Below are 20,057 nucleotides of genomic sequence, written 5' to 3'. Positions count from 1 at the left end.
CCAAGACTTGAACTGGCATCCATATGGGATGCTGGCACTGCAAGCTGTGGCTTAACCTGCTGCACCAGAGCACTGGCCCTCTGGAACCTACTTTTTAAGAGTCTCATGCTCAGCCGACGCTGTGGCGTAGTGGGTAAAGCCATAGGGGCACAAGTTCAAGCCCCGGCTGCATCACTTCTGATCCAGCTCTCTGCTATGGCCTGGGACAGCAGTGGAAGATGGTCCAAGTCCTTGGGCCCCTGTACACCTGTGGAAGATCTGGAAGAAGCTCCAGACTTCTGGCTTTGGATTTTTGGATTGGCCCAGCTCTGGCCATTGTGGCCATTTGGGGAGTGAACCAGTGGATAGAAGATGGTTTTATCTCTCCCTCTATCTGTAATTCTTCCTCTCAAATAAATAAATCTTTTAAAAAATAAATTTTCTTGGTGAAGCTTATGATGGATCAGCTGGACCTGGGCCATTTGGGGAATGAACCAGCAGATGGAAGACTTCTTTCTGCCTCTCTGTAACTCTGCCTTTCAAATAAAATAAATAAATCTTAAAAAACTTAAAAAAGAAGTTATACTCTATTGACTGAGCTATGGAACTTTTTAAAACATATATATATATATTTTTTTAAGATTTTATTTATTTATTTGAGAGGTAGAGACACAGAGAGGGGGAGAGTCAGAGAGAAAGGTCTTCCATCTGCTGGTTTACTCCCCAAATGGCCACAACGGCCAAAGCTGGGCTGATCTGAAGCCAGGGGAGTCAGGAGCTTCTTCTGGGTTTCCCATGTGGCTGTAGGGCCAAAGCATTTGGGCCATCTTCCACTGCTTTCCCAGGCCATCAGTAGAGAGCTAGATTGGAAGAAGAGTAGCCGGACACGAACTGTGCCCATATGGTATTCTGGGCTGCAGGCAGAGGCTTAGCCCACTACACCACAGCGTCAGCCCTAAAATATATTTTAACATCCTTGTAATTGTTTGAAAGCAGTTTAAAAGAGCTGAAAAATAATCCATTAGTGGATATGTCATTTATGTAGCTAATTTACATAAATGTTCACATTTAGGTTATTTGCTTCCAACTATTATAAACAAAACTTTAGTGAATATTGCTAAATATAAATTGTTCACATTTCTGTATTCTAGAATAGGTTCCTGTAAGTATAAATATCAAGTCAAAATGTATTAATATTTCTAGGATTGTATTTTTTTTAGAGATTTATTTATTCATTTGAAAGGCAGTTACAGAGAGGCAGAGGCGAAGACAGAGGTCGTCCATCTGCTAGCTCACTCCCCAAATGGCTGCAACAGCTGCAGCTGGGCTGATCCAAAGCCAGGAGCCAAGAGCTTCTTCTGAGTCTCCCACATGGGTGCAGGTATCTAAGACTGGGCCATCTTCTATTGCTTTCCCAGGCTATCAGGAGGGAGTTGGATTGAAGTGGAGCAGCCAAGGCTTAAACCAGCTCCCATATGACAGAGGCTTGACCTGCTATATCACAACGCCGGCCCTAGTTCCTCCACTTGCTGATCCAACTTCCTGCTTATGTGCCTGGGAAAGCAATGGAGTATGGCCCAAGAACCTGACCCCAGTCACCTATGTGGGAGGCTCAGATTGAGTTCCCTGGCTCCTGGTTTTGGCCAGGCCCAGACCTGGCTATTGCAGCTATTTTGGGAATGAACAGAAGATCTCTCTCTGTGTCTGTCGGTCTGCTGTATTGGTTGCTCTGCCGTGGATTTTTTCAGCTGGCATTGGTTCTAAATTTGGAACATTGGAAAACTTGTGGTTCCTGCAACACAAAAGAAAAGGAATTTGGGAAGTTCACCAAAGAGGGTTTCGATAGTGCACAGAGAGGGAAGTTTGGATAGTGTAGACTGGACTGTCATATGGGCCTGCTGCAGCTGCTGCACCAGTCCACCATGGCTTCCACACAGCCAGAACAGTCATGCTGCTGACTGTACTGTGCCACTGGTGGATTGGGTAGGGGAGCACGATGGTGCTGTCAAACTTCAGTTCCTCTTGCTTTTGGTGTCCCCCTGCCTATATCACTATGGTGTTAGAATAATAGGAAAATCTTTTGTGATCTCGTTGGTGAAGATCATGCTTAGGGTTGATATAGGATTATGGGGACTGGAGTTTGGTATAGTGGCTGCAATCCTTTTTTTTTTTTTTTAAAGATTTATTTATTTATTTGAAAGTCAGAGTTACACAGAAAAAGGAGAGGCAGAGAGAGGTCTTCCATCTGATGGTTCACTTCCCAGTTGGCTGCAACAGCCGGAGCAGTGCCGATCCAAAGCCAGGAGCCAGGAGCTTCTTACGGGTCTCCCACATGGGTGCAAGGGCCCAAGGACTTGGGCCATCTTCTACTGCTTTCCCAGGCCATAGCAAAGAGCCGGATTGGAAGAAGAGCAGCTGGGTCTTGAACCTGCGCCCATATGGGATGCCAGCGCTTCAGGCCAGGGTGTTAACCCTCTTCACCACAGCGCTGGCCCCTGCAATCCTTCTTGACACCAACACCTCATATCAGAGTGCCTGGGTTTGAATCCTCATTCTACTTCCAATCCAGCTTGTTGCTGACGCACATCCTGGGAGGTAGCAGGTGATGGGTCAAGTATTTGAGTACCTGCCGTTCACATGGGAGACCTGGTGAAGTCATGGCTCCTAACTTCAGCCTGGTCCAGGCTATTGAGAACATTTGGAGAGTAAACTAGTGGATGGAAGATCTCTCTTTTTCTTCCTTACAAGGATAAACAAACTAAAAACAGTAAATTAGTATGAAGGATTAAAAGGAACCACTTGCAGAGAACTGGATGTAGAACATTTCCTGCAAGTGCAAAAACTGAAGTAGAAAGAGCATGAAGTTTTTTTTAGATTTTTTTTTTTTTTAATTTATTTGGAAGGCAGAGTTACAGAGAGGCAGAGACAGAGGCAGAGGAGAGAGAGAGATCTTTCATCCACTGGTTCACTCCCCAAATGGTCACAATGGCCAGAGCTGGGCTGATCTGAAGCCAGGAACCAGGAATTTCTTCCAGGTCTTCTACAAGGGTGCAGGAGCCCGGGGACTTGGGCCGTCTTCTGCTGCTTTCCCAAGCCACAGCAGAGAGCTGGACAGGAAGTGGAGCAGCCGGGTCTTGAACCTGCGCCCATATGGGATGCCGGTGCTTCAGGCCAGGACGTTAATCTGCTGCGCCACAGTGCTGGCCCCCACATTTTTATTTTTAATGGAATTTTTTTCTCCCCTAAGAGGCAGAGACAGAGATACAGAGATAGAATCAATGCATTTCCTATTCATTGGGACTTGGAGCCAGGAAGCAGAATGCAATCCAGATCTCCCATGTGGGTGAAAGAAGCCAATCACTTGAGCCATCACTCCTGCCTCGCAGTATCTGCATTGATAGGAAGCTGGAATTAGGAGCCAGAGCCGGGTATCAAACTCAGGAAGATTTTATTTATTTAATTTTAAAGATTTATTATTTGAAAGAGTTAGGGGTAGAGACAGAATATTTCCCTCCACTGGGTTATTCTCTGAATGACCCTAATGGCCAGGGCAGGGCCAGGCTGAAGCTAGAAGCCTCCCACGTGGCTGCAAGGGCCCAAGCACTTGGGCTGTCTTCTGTTGCTTTTTCCAGGCAATTAGCATGGAGCTGGATAGGAAGTGGAGCAGCCAAGATACAAACAGCCACTCAAATGGGATGCCAGTGTTGCAGGTAGTTTTTACCTGCTATGCCACAATGCTATCTCTTAAAGATTTATTTATATTTTTTTGAAACGCAGAGTTAGAGAGAGAGGGAGAGAGAGAGAGAGACCATCCGCTGATCCCTCCCCCCCCCCCCCCCCAAATGACCTCAGTGCCAGTACTGGGCCAGGCCTAAGCCAGAAGCCTAGAACTCCACCCAGTCTCCCACATGAGTGGTGGCAGCCCAAGTACTACCATTGGGCCATCTTCTGCTGTTTCCCAGGCACATTAGCAGGGACCTAGATCAGAAGTAGAGAAGTGGAGTCTCTTAATTGGGCTTTGCAGTCAGCAGCTTAACCCACTGCACCACAATACTGGCTCCAAAGAGTAAATTTGAAGATGAGGTTAGACAAATATAAAGAGGCCAGATCATGCTATTTCTTGTGTGTTGTAAGAGATTTAGATTTTATTCTAGACACAAGATGGCATTGAAGGATTTTAATCAGGGACTAACATAAATATGACTTACACATTTAAAGATAATTTTCATCACTATCTGATCATTGTAGGGGAGCAAGAGGGAAAGCAGGAAGAGTAGTTTAGAAGGGTGATGGAAACAGAGTAGAAGCAGTAGGGTCTAATATAAATTTCAGAGGGCTAGTGCAGTGGGTTAAAGCCCCAGCCTGCAACACTGGCATCCCATGTGGGCGGTGGTTTCAGTCCCTATTGCCCAATTCCAATCCAGTTCCCTGGGAATGCTGCTTGGGAAAGCAGCAGAGGATGGCCCAAGGGCTTGGACCCTTGTATCCATGTGGGAGACCTAGAAGAGGCTCCCAGCTTTGGATCAATTTAGCTCCAGCCATTGCAGCCATTTGGGGAGTGGACCAGTGGATGGTCTTTCTCTCTGTCTCTACCTCACTCTGTTAACTCTATCTTTCAAATAAATGAAATAAATCTTAAAATAAATTCCAGGGCCCGGCATTGTGGTGTAGTAGGTTAAGCCTCTGTCTGTGGCACCGGCAACTCATGGGCACCAGTTCCTGTCCCAGCTGCTCCATTTCCAATCCAGCTCTCTGCTATGGCCTGGGAAAGCAGTGGAAGATGGCCCAAGTGTTGGGCCCCTGCACCCATCTGGGAGACCCGAAAGAAGCTCCTGGTTTCAGATCGGCCCAGCTCTGACTGTTTCAGCCATTTGCAGAGTGAACCAGCAGATAGAAAAAGGTTCTGTCTCTCCCTCTTTTTGTCTTTAACTCTTCCTCTCACAAAAATAAATAAATCTTTCTTAAAAAAGATAAATGATGGAATTTCAAGATTTATTGATGGATTTGATTGGAAAGAGGAAAAAGGAATCAAGGGTTATTCTTAAGTTTCTGGTGTAATATTTATTGAGATAAAGGACTGGGGAAATTTTTTTTTTTTTTTTTTTTTTTTTAGAGAATGGGGACCACTATTTTGGATCTGTAAATTTCTAGGATATATGTACATGATAATGTTGCAGTGTGGGAGGCTGAAATTTGAGAGGCACTGCTGGAAATTGTCATTATATAGATGGGATTGTGAACCATGAGGAGAGGGTGATACCAGCTTTCTGGTCCTGAGCTTGGAGGCAAGGGAAGTGACTTTATGTAGGTGAAACCAGGGTGTGTGATGTCATGGAAGTCAAGAAAGGACAGGGAAATAGCATCCAGTGGATTTGTCAAAATGGAAATTATGGGGGAGGTGTTGTGGCATAGCAGGTAAAGCTGCCACCTGTGACGCTGGCATCCCATATGAGTGCCAGTTCATGTCCTGGCTGCTCTACCTCCAGTTCAGCTCCCTGTTAATGGCCTGGGAGAGCAGCAGAAAATGGCTCAAGTGCTTGCAAGGGCCCCCCACTCCCATGTGGAGGACCCGGATGAAGCTCCTAGCTTCAGCTTGGCCCAGTGCTCATGGTACAGCCATCTGGGGGGTGAACTAGCCAATGGAAGCCCTCTTTCTGTCTCTTCTTCTCACTGTAGCTCTTTCAAATAAATACATGAATAAATAAGTAAGTAAATCTTTTCTTTAAAAAAATTATGATCTTTGGATGATTATTCTCTTTATGTCCCTCCAGATTGGTTTTTGTCTCTTTTCCCTGCTTTGTGCCTCTCAGGAAGCTAAATGCTGTGAATTATATCATATAGGCTTCTTTGCCTTTGGCTTTGGGTTGCATTCAACCAGTGGAAGTACTACTGACAGGAGATTGGATAGTGGAAGGAAAAAGAGGTTAGGTTATTATTCCTTTTTTCTCCTTACCCAACTGCAGTTTAGGTAGAGATAGCATTCTTCTACCTATGACCTCAAGGTCCCTTTTCTACCACTATAGCTTTTTCTGCTTTCAGTAACCTCAGTCTTGGGGTGTAGGGGAAGCATTGGCTTCCAGAGTGCTAATTCCTGGACACTATATCATCTCTTTTTGGGTCTATTAATCTTGCCCACACCTTTGTAAATAGTCTCTCTGTTAAAGTCTTCATTGTCCCTTTAACTATGTCACCTGTTTAAATGTGTTTAGGAGGCAGTTTCAGTGAATTTGTAGAGTTGGATCAATTTGGAGCAGGTTAAATGAAAGGTTAGGAATTAGAGGTTGTGAGAGCTGATATATTTTTGAGAAGTTGACTTACAAAGGAAAACTGAGAGATGGGGAAGAAGGTGGACTGTAGGGGAATGTGGGAAATGATGGGTGATTTTTCAAAATATAAGTATAGGAGTTTTTAGCATATATTTACATAAAGATGGAAATGATCCTGTGGAAGAGGGAAGATTAATGGTACAGGAGAGTGGAAGGAGGGAAAAATTTTTTTTTTTTTTTAATCTTTTTTTTTTTTTTTTTTTTATTTATTTATTTATTTTTTTTTTTGACAGGCAGAGTGGACAGTGAGAGAGAGAGACAGAGAGAGAAAGGTCTTCCTTTTGCCGTTGGTTCACCCTCCAATGGCCGCCGCTGCAGCCGGCGCACCGCGCTGATCCTGGCAGGAGCCAGGAGCCAGGTGCTTTTCCTGGTCTCCCATGGGGTGCAGGGCCCAAGCACCTGGGCCATCCTCCACTGCACTCCCTGGCCATAGCAGAGAGCTGGCCTGGAAGAGAGGCAACCGGGACAGAATCCGGCGCCCCAACCGGGACTAGAACCCGGTGTGCCGGCGCCGCAAGGTGGAGGATTAGAAGAGGGAAAAATTTTTTAAAGATTTATTTATTTAAAAGCCAGAGATTTAGAGAGAGAGAGAGGGAGAGACAGAAAGATCTTCCATTGGCTGGTTCACTCCCCAAATAGCTGCGATGACCAAGGCTGGGCCAGGCCAAAGCCAACAACTTCATTTGGATCTGCCACATGAGTACAAGGGCCCAAGTACTTGGCCAGTCTGCTGGTTTCCCAGGCATATTAGCAGGGAGCTGGATCAGAAATGGAGCGGCTGGTGCTGGTGCTGTGGTGGAGCAGGTAAAGCTGCCACCTACAGTGCTGGCATCTCATATGGGTGTTAGTTTAAGTCCCGGCTGCCCCACTTCCAATCCAGCTCTTTGCTATGGCCTGGGAAAGCAGTAGAAGATGGCCCAAGTCCTTGGGCCCCTGCACCCACGTGGAGACCTGGAAGAAGCTCTTGGCTTTGAATCAACCCAGCTCTGGCCATTGTGGCCATTTAGGGAGTGAACCAGCAGATGGAAGATCTGGAAGACCTACCCTTCTCTATCTCTCTCTCTTTGCCTCTCCTTCTCCCTCTCTTTCTCTCTCTGTGTAACTCTTTTTTTTTTTTTTAAAGATTTATTTATTTGAAAGTTAGACACACACACGGAGAGAGGGAGAGAGGGAGAGAGAGAGAGAGAAAGAGAGAGGTCTTCCATTCGCTGGTTCACTCCCCAAATGGCCACAATGGCCAGAGCTGAGCCAATCCAAAGCTAAGAGCTTCTTCTGGGTCTTCCACGCATGTGCAGGGGCCCAAAGACTTGGGCCATCTTCTCCTGCTTTTCCAGGCCACAGCAGAGAGCTGGATTGGAAGTGGAGCAGCCGGGAATTGAACCGGTGCCCATATGGGATGCCGGCACTGCAGGCGGAGGCTTTACCCACTATGCCACAGTGCTGGTCCAAGGAAGGAAATCTTTAATTGAAAAAGAATACAAAGTGTAAGTTTTGGTAATAATCAGATGCTTACTGTGTTTTAAAACAAGAGAAAAGAAATGACTGGTTTATTTAGGGGCTTATACATTTGGTTATAGAAAGAGTAGGAAGCTTCTTCCATCTGATTGCTAATTTTTTTTTTTTTTTTTTTTTGGACAGGCAGAGTGAGACAGAGAGAAAGGTCTTCCTTCCGTTGGTTCACCTCCCCAAGTGGCTGCTACAGCTGGCGCACTGCGCCAGTCCAAAGCCAGGAGCCAGGTGCTTCCTCCTGGTCTCCCATGCGGGTGCAGGGTCCAAGCACTTGGGCCATCCTCCACTGCCTTCCCGGGCCACAGCAGAGAGCTGGACTGGAAGAGGAGCAACCAGGACAGAATCTGGTGCCCCAACAGGGATAGAACCCGGGGTGCCGGTGTCACAGGCGGAGGAGTAGCGTAGTGAGCCGTGGTGCTGGCTGCTAATTTTTTTTTTTTTAAGGTTTTTTTATTTACTTGAAAGGCAGAGTGACATAGAGAGATGGGGAGAGACAGAGAGAGAGGTATCTTCCGTTGGCTGACTTACTCCCCAAATGGTCACAATGGCCAGGGCTGGGCAAGGCCAAAGCAAGGAGCCAGGAACTCCATCTAGGTCTCTTATGTGGGTGACAGGGGCCCAAGTACTTGGACCATCTTCTCCTGTTTTCTCAGGCACATTTTAACAGGGATGTGGAACAGAAGTGGAGAAGCCAGAACTTGAACTGGTATTCCAGTATGAGATGCTGCTTAACCTGTTGCATCATGACACTAGCCCCTGATTGCTATTTTCTTGATGAAAGAATCTTAAGATAAAAGGGGTAGAAGTTGTAGGAAGTGACTGCGGTGAGTGGTGAAGGAATTCACCAGCAGTCAGACAAAGTGAGCAGAATTATATTTATACACTGTAAGGGAGCAACAGGAGAGCAGGCCAGCTGGAAGCTGACTACTGCTGCAGTGTGGATTATCATCTGGGAGATATATATCTGAGGCAGGTTGCTAAGAACTTTTCCATCATTAGTGGTTTCCTTATTGCTGCAGATTTTCATTAGGGGCTTCCTTATTGCCAGGCACCCAGTTGACCATCACAGAAATGAGAGGAAGGAGCCATGAAATGTTTAAGAATTGAAGAAATAGTATCACTATAGGACACTTGTAAGGTAGTATTGCTGTGACTGAGATTGTGAATTTATGATAACCAATCTGCCTGAGTACGATTTTTCTCTAGTGTTTCACTGCTCCATTACAGTCACAGAAGAAGGTTTTCCTGCATTTTTTCCAGGAGAGTATGAAGGGGAAAGACATGGGGGAGAGAGGAGTGTGTGTATGTGTTTAATTTTGTTTATTTTATTTTTATTTATTTGGAAGGTAGAGAGAGAGACCTTCCACTCCGCACATGCCTGCAACAGCCAGGGCTGGACCAGGCTGAATCCAGGAACTGACTCCAGATCTCTAATGTGAAGGCTTGGGCCCAGCTGCTTATGCCATTAGTAAGAAGCTGGAATCAGCTGAGATTTGAACCAGCATGAGTGCTTATATTGATAAAGTGTGCATTTTAAGATGGATAAAGATGATGAAAGTAGGAGAATGATAGGGAAAAAGTGGAGTATTTTAGGAGTTAGTGGTCTCATTAAGAACTAAGAATTATTTCTAAGGGCTCAGTCATACAGGTGAGTTGGAAGGGTTGAAGCTTTTACTAACACATGTCTTTCATCTCTCCTTCCTTCTCATTTATGTTAAAAACAAACAAAATAATTTGTGCAGACTCAAACACTAGGAATCTTCCATTCTAAATAGAAAATTTAAACCTACAATCTAGCCAAATACATTGAAACACACCCACACATGCAGTTAGTGACATATAGAACTTACAAATGTGATTTCAAATATGACATTTTAAAGTCTTTTTAAAAATCTTTGGTAACTATAAATATTTATCAAGTCAAATCAACTTCCTTTGTTAGTTAACTTCATACTTTCTATATATAGGACACAGAAAAATAATTTCTTATAAATATCTGGATGTACTTAGGATTTTTCTGTGAAATTTGTGACTTCAGATTTAATCTTATTTTTTCTTAAAACTATTTTAAACTTAATCGTTGTCTGTTCAGCCTCTTTGGAAAAACAGTTTGGTACATTTTCATATACAGTTAAATACAAACTCACCATACTGATCCAGTAGTTCAGCTCCTAGGAATTTACTCAAGTGAAATGAAAACTTATAGTCACATAAAAACTTATACGCTTTTGTCATAATTGCCAAAAGCTGGAAATGACCCAACACTTGAGCCATCATCTGTGCCTCCCAGGATGCATTAATAGTAGGAAGCTGGATTGGAAGTGGAGGAGCCAGGACTAGAACGTGCTATCTGATAGGGATATGGGCATCCCAGGCAGTAACTTACCTGCTGTAATACCTTCCCCTCTAGTGGCCAGCACTGTGGCATAGTAGGTTAAGCCTCCATCTGCAGTGTTGGCATCTCATATGGGCACCATTTTGAGTCCTGGCTGTTCCACTTCCAATCCAGCTCCCTACTGATGGCCTGGGAAAGCAGTGGAAGATGACCCAAGTCTTTGCACCCCTGCACCAACATGGTAGACCCAGAACAAGCTCCTGGCTCCTGGCTTTGGATTGGCCTAGCTGTGGCAGTTGTGGTCATTTAGGGAGTGAACCAGCGGATAGAAGACTTCTCTTTCTGTCTCTTCCCCTTCTCTCTCTGTAACTCTGCCTCTCAAATAGATGAATAAATCTTTTTAAAAATAATAATACCTGCCCCCTAAAGTTCTAATCTATAGTACCACATTAAAAAGTAATTTGGGGGTGTTCATCTGACCTCACACTTAAGATTCTGTTAAAGAATGCTTGTGTTCTATATTAGACTACCTGGATTCAGTATCTGATTCCGGTCCTGATTCCAGCTCTCTCTTGTACCTTTCTGCCTCTCAAATAAATACATAATTTATAAAAAAAGTTTCAAAAGTAGAAAATTTCCCTAAATGTTTTGTTTTAAAATCTGACTTTTTGAGGAAGAGAGAGTGGTGGAATGGCATCATTAGCACTGGTAAAGTTCTTTGAAGCTCTTGAAAACATGTAAATTCTGAATATATTTATATTTAGAAAACATTTCTGTCATATTTAGAGGGTTGTTGGGGCTGGTGCTGTGGTGCAGTGGGTTAATCCTCCACCTGTGGTGCTGGTATCCCATATGGGCGCAGGTTCTAGTTCTAGCTGCTCCTCTCCCATCCAGCTCTCTACTGTGGCCTGGGAAAGTAGCGGAGGATGGCCTCGGTGCTTGGGTCTCTGCACCCATGTGGGAGACCCGGAAGAGGCTCCTGGCTTTGGATCGGCCTAGCTCTGGCCTGTGCGGCCATTTGGGGAGTGAACCAGTGGGAGGAAGAACTTTCTCTCTGTCTCTCCCTCTCACTGTTACTCTGCCTGTCAAATAAATAAAAAAAAGGGGGGGGGAAGGGGTTGTTAGAAGAGCCTGAGAGACCTTATAAAGTATCTTTAGTTATTTATTTCTTTTAGAATTAATTTAAGTTAAAGAGTTTCAGGGAGAGGCGTAGGGGTGGGAAGAGAGACCGACCTTCTGTAGAGAGAGAGAGACAGACCTTTTGTCTACTCCCCAGGTGGCCACAACAGCTGGGGCTAGGCCATGTTAAAGTCAGGAGCCTGGAACAACATCCAGATTTCCCACCTGGGTGGTAGGGGCCCAAGCACTAGGGCCTTTTCTGCTGCCTTCCCAGGCACATGAGCAGGGAGCTGGATTGGAAGTGGAGCAGTTGGGACCTATTGCAATCTGGTGTCACAGGCAGGGGTTTGATCCTCTATGCCACAGCACTGGGCCCCAAGTTTATCTTATAAAGAACCTGAAGCCTAGATAGCTAAAGTAGTATAGCTAATGGCAGAGGTTCATATAGAATTGAAGTGATACATTACTAATTTGACTTCTGTTTTACCTAAATGTACTTTTTATTTATTTAAGTTATTCTTTCTAGGGACTATTTTTAATTACTTTTCAGAACCTTTCAATTGTGTCATCCTAAAACTAGAATCCACTCCCTTCCTTGTGGTAGTAAAATCCTATGTCTGGTTGATAATAAGAGGGCTGAATTTGAGAGATCTATGTTGCTTAAGTTTGCATAGACATGGTCACATAGACATAGTTATATAGACAATTTTTTAAGATTTTTTATTTATTTATTTGAAAGGCAGTGACAGGGAGAGTGGGAGAAACAGAGATCTTCCATCCTCTGGTTTACTCTCCATGTCTCCCCCGCTGGGCCAGGCTAAAGCCAGGAGCCTGGAATTCCATCCAGGTTTCCTACATGGGTGCAAGAGGCCCAGGCACTTAGGCCATCTGCTGCTTTTCCAGGCACATTAGTGGGCAGCTGGTTCAGAAGCAGAGCAGCCAGGACTCAGACTGGAGCCCATATGGAATACCAGTGTCGAAGGTCTGGCCTAAGGCATTAGGCCATGGTTCTCGTCTCTATATAGACACTTTAGCTGTGGGAAATCTGCATGGTTAATTTTATAGTCATCAAAGGTCACCAATTAGAAATTGGTTTTCATGGCTTTGTTGTTGTGTTTTAGAAAATAATCATTTCAGATTATCATGATTGTTGGTTTTTGGGGAAGATAAAGTTTAAGTCTTTTATTAGATTCTTTCTGATTACCTTAAATGATAAGACTTATCTTATAAATATCCAGAGATAGGAAGGAATACCAGAAACAGTCATACAATCAGGAAATGGAGAAAGGGATGTCATATAGTAACAGCTTATTAACTATCTTCGATTCTTGAGGCTCCACAATTTTTACTGTCCTTTGTGTTCATTCCTCCTTGTATACTACTTTCATAGTTGCCTCTGGACCCCAATTCTAGAACTAGGCTAAGAGTTCTTGCTTTTCAGAGATGTTGGTTATATTATGGACTATACATATTGTCGGTTCTATTGTGGGTTCTATTGTGAGGCGAGCGGGTGCTTCCGTTTTGAAGCTGTTTGTCCTGCAGACTTCCTAGGAGTGTCTATAAGCCATAGCCCCAGGCAGAGTTGGCAAATTGTTTTCAGCCTTCCTTCCTGGCCCTAGCTCTGGTAGTTCCCTGTTTTATATGGGGCATTTTTAGTCTCTGTTCCCAAGAAAGCCAAATTCGCAGTTGCTACTACCTGTTTCTTTAAGGCCCTGATTCGACCTCCCCTTACTACTATTTTTTTTTTTTTTTTTTTTTGACAGGCAGAGTTAGAGACTGAGAGAAAGGTCTTCCTTCCATTGGTTCACCCCGCAAATGGCTGCTATAGCCGGCGCGCTGCGCTGATCCGAAGCCAGGAGCCAGGTGCTTCTCCTGGTCTCCCATAAGGTGCAGGGCCCAAGCACTTGGGCCATCCTCCACTGCCCTCCCAGGCCACAGTAGAGAGCTGGACTGGAAGAGGGGCAACCGGGACAGAATCCGGCGCCCCGACCGGGACTAGAACCTGGTGTGCCGGCGCCGCAGGTGGAGGATTAGCCAAGTGAGCAACAGCACCTGCCTCCCCTTAGTACTTTGCACATGTTTTCTATCACTGCCAAAGAGATATTTATATTATTTGTATAGGCAGCTATTCATTATATATGTATGTATGTGTATATATATATTTAAACATATTTATATTTAAATTATTTGAGAGGCAGAAAGACACACAGAGAAATCCCATTTGTTGTTTAACTCCCCAAATGCCCATAGTGGTCAGAGCTGTGCTGGGGCTGGAACTAGGAACTGAGAACTCAATCCAGGTTTCTCCATACTGGGACAGGAACTTAATTACTTGAGCTATCATAATTGCATTAACTGGAATCAGGAACCAGAGGTAAGAAATGAACCCAGACACTCTGATATGGGTGTGGGCATCTTAACCACTAGACTAAATGTGTGCCTCTTATTTATATATTTGATATATTTATAATTGTGCTCTCTTTACCAGAAATACATATTTTATTATGAAAAAACTATGCATGTGTTTTAAAATTTGCACCAAAATAAACTTTTTTTTTAAAGACTTATTTAAGTGAAAGGCAGAGTTACAGTGAGGCAGGGGCAGAAAGAGCAAGCAAGTGAGAGAGGTCTTCCATCTGCTGGTTCAGTTCCCAAGTGGCAATGATGGCTGGAGCTGGGCCTATCCGAAGCTAGGAGCCTAGAGCTTCTTTCTAGTGTATCATGCGGATGCAGGAGCCAAAGGACTTGGGCCATCTTCTGCTTTCCCAGGACATGGCAGAGAGCTGGATTGGAAATGGAGCAGCCAGGACTCAAATCAGTACCACCACTACAGGTGGTGGCTTTACCCACTACACCACAGTGCCGACCCCCAAAATAAACTTCAATTCCATTTTCCATGAACTTTTGGACTTACTCTTGCATATATGTGTGTGTGTGTGTGTTTGTGTGTGTGTATTTAAAGATTTATTTTCATCTGTTTGAAAGGCTGAGTATCAGAGACAGAGTTTTCTATTCACTAGTTCACTCTGCAAATGCCTGCAGCAGCCAGGGCTGGTCCAGGCTAAAGCCAGGAGACTGGAACTCCATCCAAGTCTCCCACATGGGGGCAGACTCCCAAACACTTGAGGCATCATCTGCCATCTCCCAGGATGCCTTAGCAGAAAGCTGGATCGAAAGTGGAATAGCTGGCGCCACGGCTCACTAGGCTAATCCTCTGTCTGAGGCGCCAACACCCTGGGTTCTAGTTCTGGTTGTGCGCCGGATTCTGCCCCGGTTGCTCCTGTTCCAGTCCAGCTCTCTGCTGTGGCCCAGGAAGGCAGTGGAGGATGGCCCACGTCCTTGGGCCCTGCACCCGCATGGGAGACCAGGAGGAAGCACCTGGCTCTGGCTTCAGATTGGCGCAGCACGCTGGCCGTAGCAGCCATTTGGGGAGTGAACCAATGGAAGGAAGACCTTTCTCTCTGACTCTCTCTCTCTCTCTAACTCTGCCTGTCAAAAAAAAAAAAAAAAAAAAGGAATAGCCAAGAAATTGCCATTCCTACATGGGATTCAGGTTTCCAAGTGGCATATTAATACTCTGCATAGCAACACGTACCCCTTCCCATCCCTTGCATATAATTATTATTTTGGCCTTTATTGCACTATCTTGACTAGAAACCTCTTTAATGTTTTAAAGCTACAGTTTCTCATCAGGTTTTTTTTTTTTTTTTTTTTAGAGCCTGGAGCCTTTTTATTTTTACTTATTTTTGAAAGACAGATTTCCATCTGCTGATTCACTCCCCAAATGCTCTCAATAGCCAGCATTGGGCCAGGCTGAAGCCATGAGCCCAGAACCCAGTCTGATTCTCCCGTCTGGGTGGCAAGAGCCCAAATACTCAAGCCATCACCTGCTAACTCCTAGGATGACCACCAGGAAGCTGGATCAGAAGCAGAGGATCTGGGACTTGAACCAGGCACTCCAGTATGGTATGCAGGTGTCCTAAGTCTTATCTTAACCATTATGCCAAATACCTGCCCCAAATTGGAAGTTTTCATGAATTGCAGGTTTTTTTTTCAATATTACATAGTATTAGAGTGCTTTGTTATTTATTTTTACTGTAGCTTTTTTTTTCTTCCAAATATTTGTTTTTATATACTTGAAAGAATGACAGAAAAAGACGAAGAGAGAGCTTCCATCTGCTAGTTCAGTCCCCAAATCCTGCGACAACTAGTACTGGCCCGGCTGAAGTGAGGAGCTAGGAACTCCATCCAGGTCTCCCCTCTGGATGGTGGGCAATCAACTAGTTGCTCCAAAATCTGTTGCTTCCCATATGGGTTAGCAGGAAGCTGGGTTGAAAGGAGGTGGGACGTCATTCCAGGCACTCCAAAATGGGATATGGGCTGGAATGTGGGCCTTCAAAGTGATGGCTTAACCTACTATGCCACATTGCGGCTCCCTATAGTAGCTTTTTAGAAATACTCAAGTATTGGCAATTTTTTCAGCTCTTTTGCATATGCTTTACATTAATTAGTAATCATTAAAGTCAGTGTAGTGTGACAGATGTCATAGTAGCAACATTATAGAAGTTGGAGTGAATTTTTTCTTTTTAAAGATGTATTTATTTACTTGAGAGGAATAGTTACAGAGAGATAGAGATCTTCCATCTGCTGTTTCACTCCCCAAATGGCCACAGTGGCCGAAGCTGGGCCGATCTGAGGCCAGGAGCCAGGAACTTTTTCTTAGACTTCCATATGCATTTAGGGGCCCAAGTACTTGGGACATCTACTGCTTTCCCAGGCCATCAGCAGGGAGTTGGGTTGGAAGTGGAGCAGCCAGGACTTGAACCTGTGCCCAAATGGGATGCAGGCACTGCAGGCAGATGTTTAACTTACCACACCACAGCACCAGCCCCTGGAGTGAATTTTAAGTCAGGAAAAAGAGATAATAGTATGCACGAGGGAGAAAATGAAATGTTGCTTGAGGGAGAGATGTGGCTCTAGACCATCATAGTTGTGAATGAGGTAAAGGTTTTCTGGGGGAAAGAGAAACAGAAACAGAAAAGAGGAATAAAATATGGGCTGAACTTCCAGTTTGTGAGGTTTCATTTATGACTAACATGATTGTATATTGTAACTCCTAAAGCTAGTCCTCATTTTAGTTGGTTAAACTTTACTCATGAATTTCAAAGCATAATTTTTCAAAAAGTTTTTTTTTGATACTAGAAATATCTATTCTTTCATCTTGGATTTTGGGTTTGAGTTAGAGAAAGAATGAGTTAGACTACTGTTTACTTAGGAAAGCCTGAGAATAATATTCTACTCTTGGGTGATGTGTCTAAGAGAATTAGGCTTGCTGACAAATGACTTTACTTATTTCGTCAGCTGAAATAATAAGATATACTGCTTATTTTTTCCTCTTACATCAAGCTCTAAGTATGTCTTTGCTTTTATTTTTTCTTATATTGTAAACATATAGGTGCTTAGAACCTTGAAAGTTTTATCAAGTAAGAAACATGGTACAATTTAAATTTTTCTTTATTTTAGGTAAATCTTTTTATTTATATAAGGTGCACAAATTAAATTTGAAGTTAATCTACCAATCACAAATACAAACTAATTAAAAAATGTCATCCCATCATGTATTTATTCTCAGATAATGGTGTTTCTGAGAGGACTGATATAAGTGACTATATTAGAGGCACTTTGGCTAAGCTCAGATTTTATAAATTTCTTTTAGAAAAGTATTTTATTTGAAAGGCAAAAAGACAAAGATCCTCCATTTTCTAGTTTAGTTCCCAGATGCCTGCAACAGCAGGGTTGGGCCAGGCCAAAGCTAGGAGCCCAAAACTCCATCCTCCTCTCCTGTGTTTGGCAGGGTCCCAAGTACTTGAGTTGTCATCTTCTGCCCTGGGTGCACATTGGCAGGAAGCAGGATTTTTGAAGCACAGTAGCTGTGACTCAAACTAGGGACTCTGATAAGGGATGTAGGCATCCTAAGCGGTTACCTAACTGTTGTGCCAAACACCCACCCCAGTAAAGTTCTTAATGATTATGTACTTATCCCCAAAAGGAAAGGTGTTTTTTTTTTTTTTAAAGATTTATTTTATTTATTTGAAAGGCAGAGTTACAGAGAAAGAGCAGAAGAGAGAGAGGTCTTCCATCTGCTGGTTCACTCCCCAGACAGCCACAATGGCCAGGGTTGAGCTGGGCTGAAGCCAGGAGCTTCATCTGCATCTCCCACGTGGGTGCAGGGGCCCAAGCAATTGAACCATCCTCTGCTGCTCTCTCAGGTGCATTAGCAGGGAGCTGGATCCTAAGTGGAGCAGCCAAAACTAGAACAAGCACCCATATGGGATGCCAGCGTTGCAGACAGCAGCTCAATGTGTTATGTCACAACGCCAACCCCAAATGAAAGGTTTTAAAAAAGACTTTTAATCTTTATCAAAATCTATAGTGGTATTCTGGAATGTTTGATTACATAGAAGATTTGTTATGATTCTGATTCATAAGCAGGTATTAGATAGTAATTAAACACTGTCATGGTTACTCCTAAAATTTTACTTTTTTCTTTTTCAGATTTTTTTTCTTTTCACTTTTTCTTTTTGGACAGGCAGAGTGGACAGTGAGAGAGAGAGACAGAGAGAAAGGTCTTCCTTTGCTGTTGGTTCACCCTCCAATGGCCGCTGCAGCAGGCACGCTGCGGCCGGTGCACCATGCTGATCCGATGGCAGGAGCCAGGTACTTATCCTGGTCTCCCATGGGGTGCAGGTCCCAAGGACTTGGGCCATCCTCCACTGTACTCCCGGGCCATAGCAGAGAGCTGGCCTGGAAGAGGAGCAACTGGGACAGAATCTGGCGCCCCGACCGGGACTAGAACCCCAGGGTGCTGGCGCCGCAGGCGGAGGATTAGCCTATTGAGCCACGGCGCCGGCCATATTTTTTTTCTTTTTTTTCAGCATGAGACATGACAGTGCTAACATTTAAAATTTTCTTATACTGAGATAGGATTGTACTACATTTATTTATTTATTTATTTATTTTTTGACAGGCAGAGTGGACAGTGAGAGAGAGAGACAGAGAGAAAGGTCTTCCTTTTGCCGTTGGTTCACCCTCCAATGGCCGCCGCGGCTGGCGCGCTGCGGCCGGCGCACCGCGTTGATCCAATGGCAGGAGCCAGGAGCCAGGTGCTTTTCCTGGTCTCCCATAAGGTGCAGGGCCCAAGGACTTGGGCCATCCTCCACGGCACTCCCGGGCCACAGCAGAGAGCTGGCCTGGAAGAGGGGCAACTGGGACAGAATCCGGCGCCCCGACCGGGACTAGAACCCGGTGTGCCCGCGCCGCAGGCGGAGGATTAGCCTATTGAGCCACGGCGCCGGCCATATTTTTTTTTTTCTTTTTTTCAGCATGAGACATGACAGTGCTAACATTTAAAATTTTCTTATACTGAGATAGGATTGTACTACATTTATTAACTGTTTACATAAAATAGATCAAGAAGGATTTATATTGATCTTTTGCTATTAATACTTCCATTGTACAGACTGATGAGTTTCCTTTTTTCTTGCCATACTGGATCTTTGTGAAGCAGTACAGTGTGATGGAAAGAATATAGGATTTGAAATCAGGACTTGAAGTCATCCTGCCTCTTTTCATCTACTAGCTTTGTGATTTTTATCTTTTGAGATTGTTCTCTTTATAAGTAATCTGAGTGGTGCCTGTTTCAGGATTGCTATAAAGATTAACATTAAATAAAAATGCTTTGTGTAAACTACAACATACTCTTTGAGTTTAACTGTGTTTCTGAATTCTGACATTTGTTGTATTTTAGCAAAATAGCACTGTCTTCAAAGATTGCCATTGAATAGGTGAAAAAACTGCCAACTTTTGGTTTCGTTTATCATTTTCATTTAGGGTGAATATCTTAATATCTGTCTTTATGATTCTTCATTAATAAATTTCTTCACTTCATCAGTATTCCTCTTTTTGCTAAAGTTAGAAATTCATTAGGCTTTTTTATCATTACATTTAGCTTTATGGTGTCAATGAAAACAAAGTCTGGAGGCTTCAGTGGAACCCAACCTTTCTTGAAGGCTCTGGTTCTCAATGAGAGAGTTCTTTTGCTGTGAGATATTTGGATCTTTGAGAGTACACATCTGGTTGCCATAATCGTAGGGTAGGGTGGGCACAACTGTTGCATTCTTTGAGCAGGAGCTAGGAATGCCATATATCCCACAAAGCATGAGACAGTTCTAGGAATGCCATACATCCCACAAAGCATGATTTTTCAAATATTTTTGCAGATCTTTTTGGAGGTAAAAAATTTGTTTATACTTATCTGAACTAAATGCTGTTTATAGTTGAACACGAAGGGTTGTTTTTAATGTCTTTTTTTTTAACATGGTTTTAATAAACACTGAATTTTCCAGGAATGCAACTACAGAGTAAACAAGGGCAAACTGTTCTTTGTTCAGGCCTTCACCAAGAGTAGTTCACTATTTTGGAAAATTCTGTTACCAGTGTCAGTGCTCTTAATGGTATCTGATTTTCCTGTTCAGTTCATTGTCAGCCTGCATTAGTAGCTGTCACATTCGTGATGATTCTGTGTATAGGTACTATGTCCATTTCCTTAATAATATGAATTCTCAGATGTTTATGTTTGAACATTTACATCTTTAAAGTCTATTATTTTATTAAAATGTCTTTTCTTTCTCATATTCCCTGAGACATTATGTTAACTTAAAAACTAAAGATAGGTGGGTTATCCACTTGCACTTCATTTCACTTATGCCCTTGGCAAAAAAGCAAATGAA

The 20,057-nt window shown here is 43.6% G+C and overlaps 1 protein-coding gene across 50 annotated transcripts in view; it reads left to right on the top strand.

The window, feature by feature from the left end:
• The window catches only part of NUMB (NUMB endocytic adaptor protein), a 175,336-nt gene that overhangs the window by 10,704 nt on the left and 144,575 nt on the right, over positions 1-20,057 (top strand). For 10 of the 50 annotated variants that reach the window (XM_089322309.1, XM_089322308.1, XM_089322307.1 and 7 more), the window contains exon 2: positions 14,985-15,234. The exons of the other annotated variants lie outside the window; for them this stretch is intronic. In XM_089322309.1, the coding sequence (XP_089178435.1) occupies positions 15,232-15,234 (3 nt within the window). In that variant the 5' untranslated portion in view covers positions 14,985-15,231. The remainder of the gene's footprint in view (positions 1-14,984; positions 15,235-20,057) is intronic. 50 annotated transcript variants of the gene reach the window in all.

This window comes from Oryctolagus cuniculus, chromosome 20, assembly GCF_051225735.1.
Source record: "Oryctolagus cuniculus isolate XC-2025 breed Fujian yellow rabbit chromosome 20, ASM5122573v1, whole genome shotgun sequence".
NCBI classification, from domain to species: domain Eukaryota; kingdom Metazoa; phylum Chordata; class Mammalia; order Lagomorpha; family Leporidae; genus Oryctolagus; species Oryctolagus cuniculus.
This window is presented reverse-complemented; position numbering and strand designations above follow the sequence as displayed.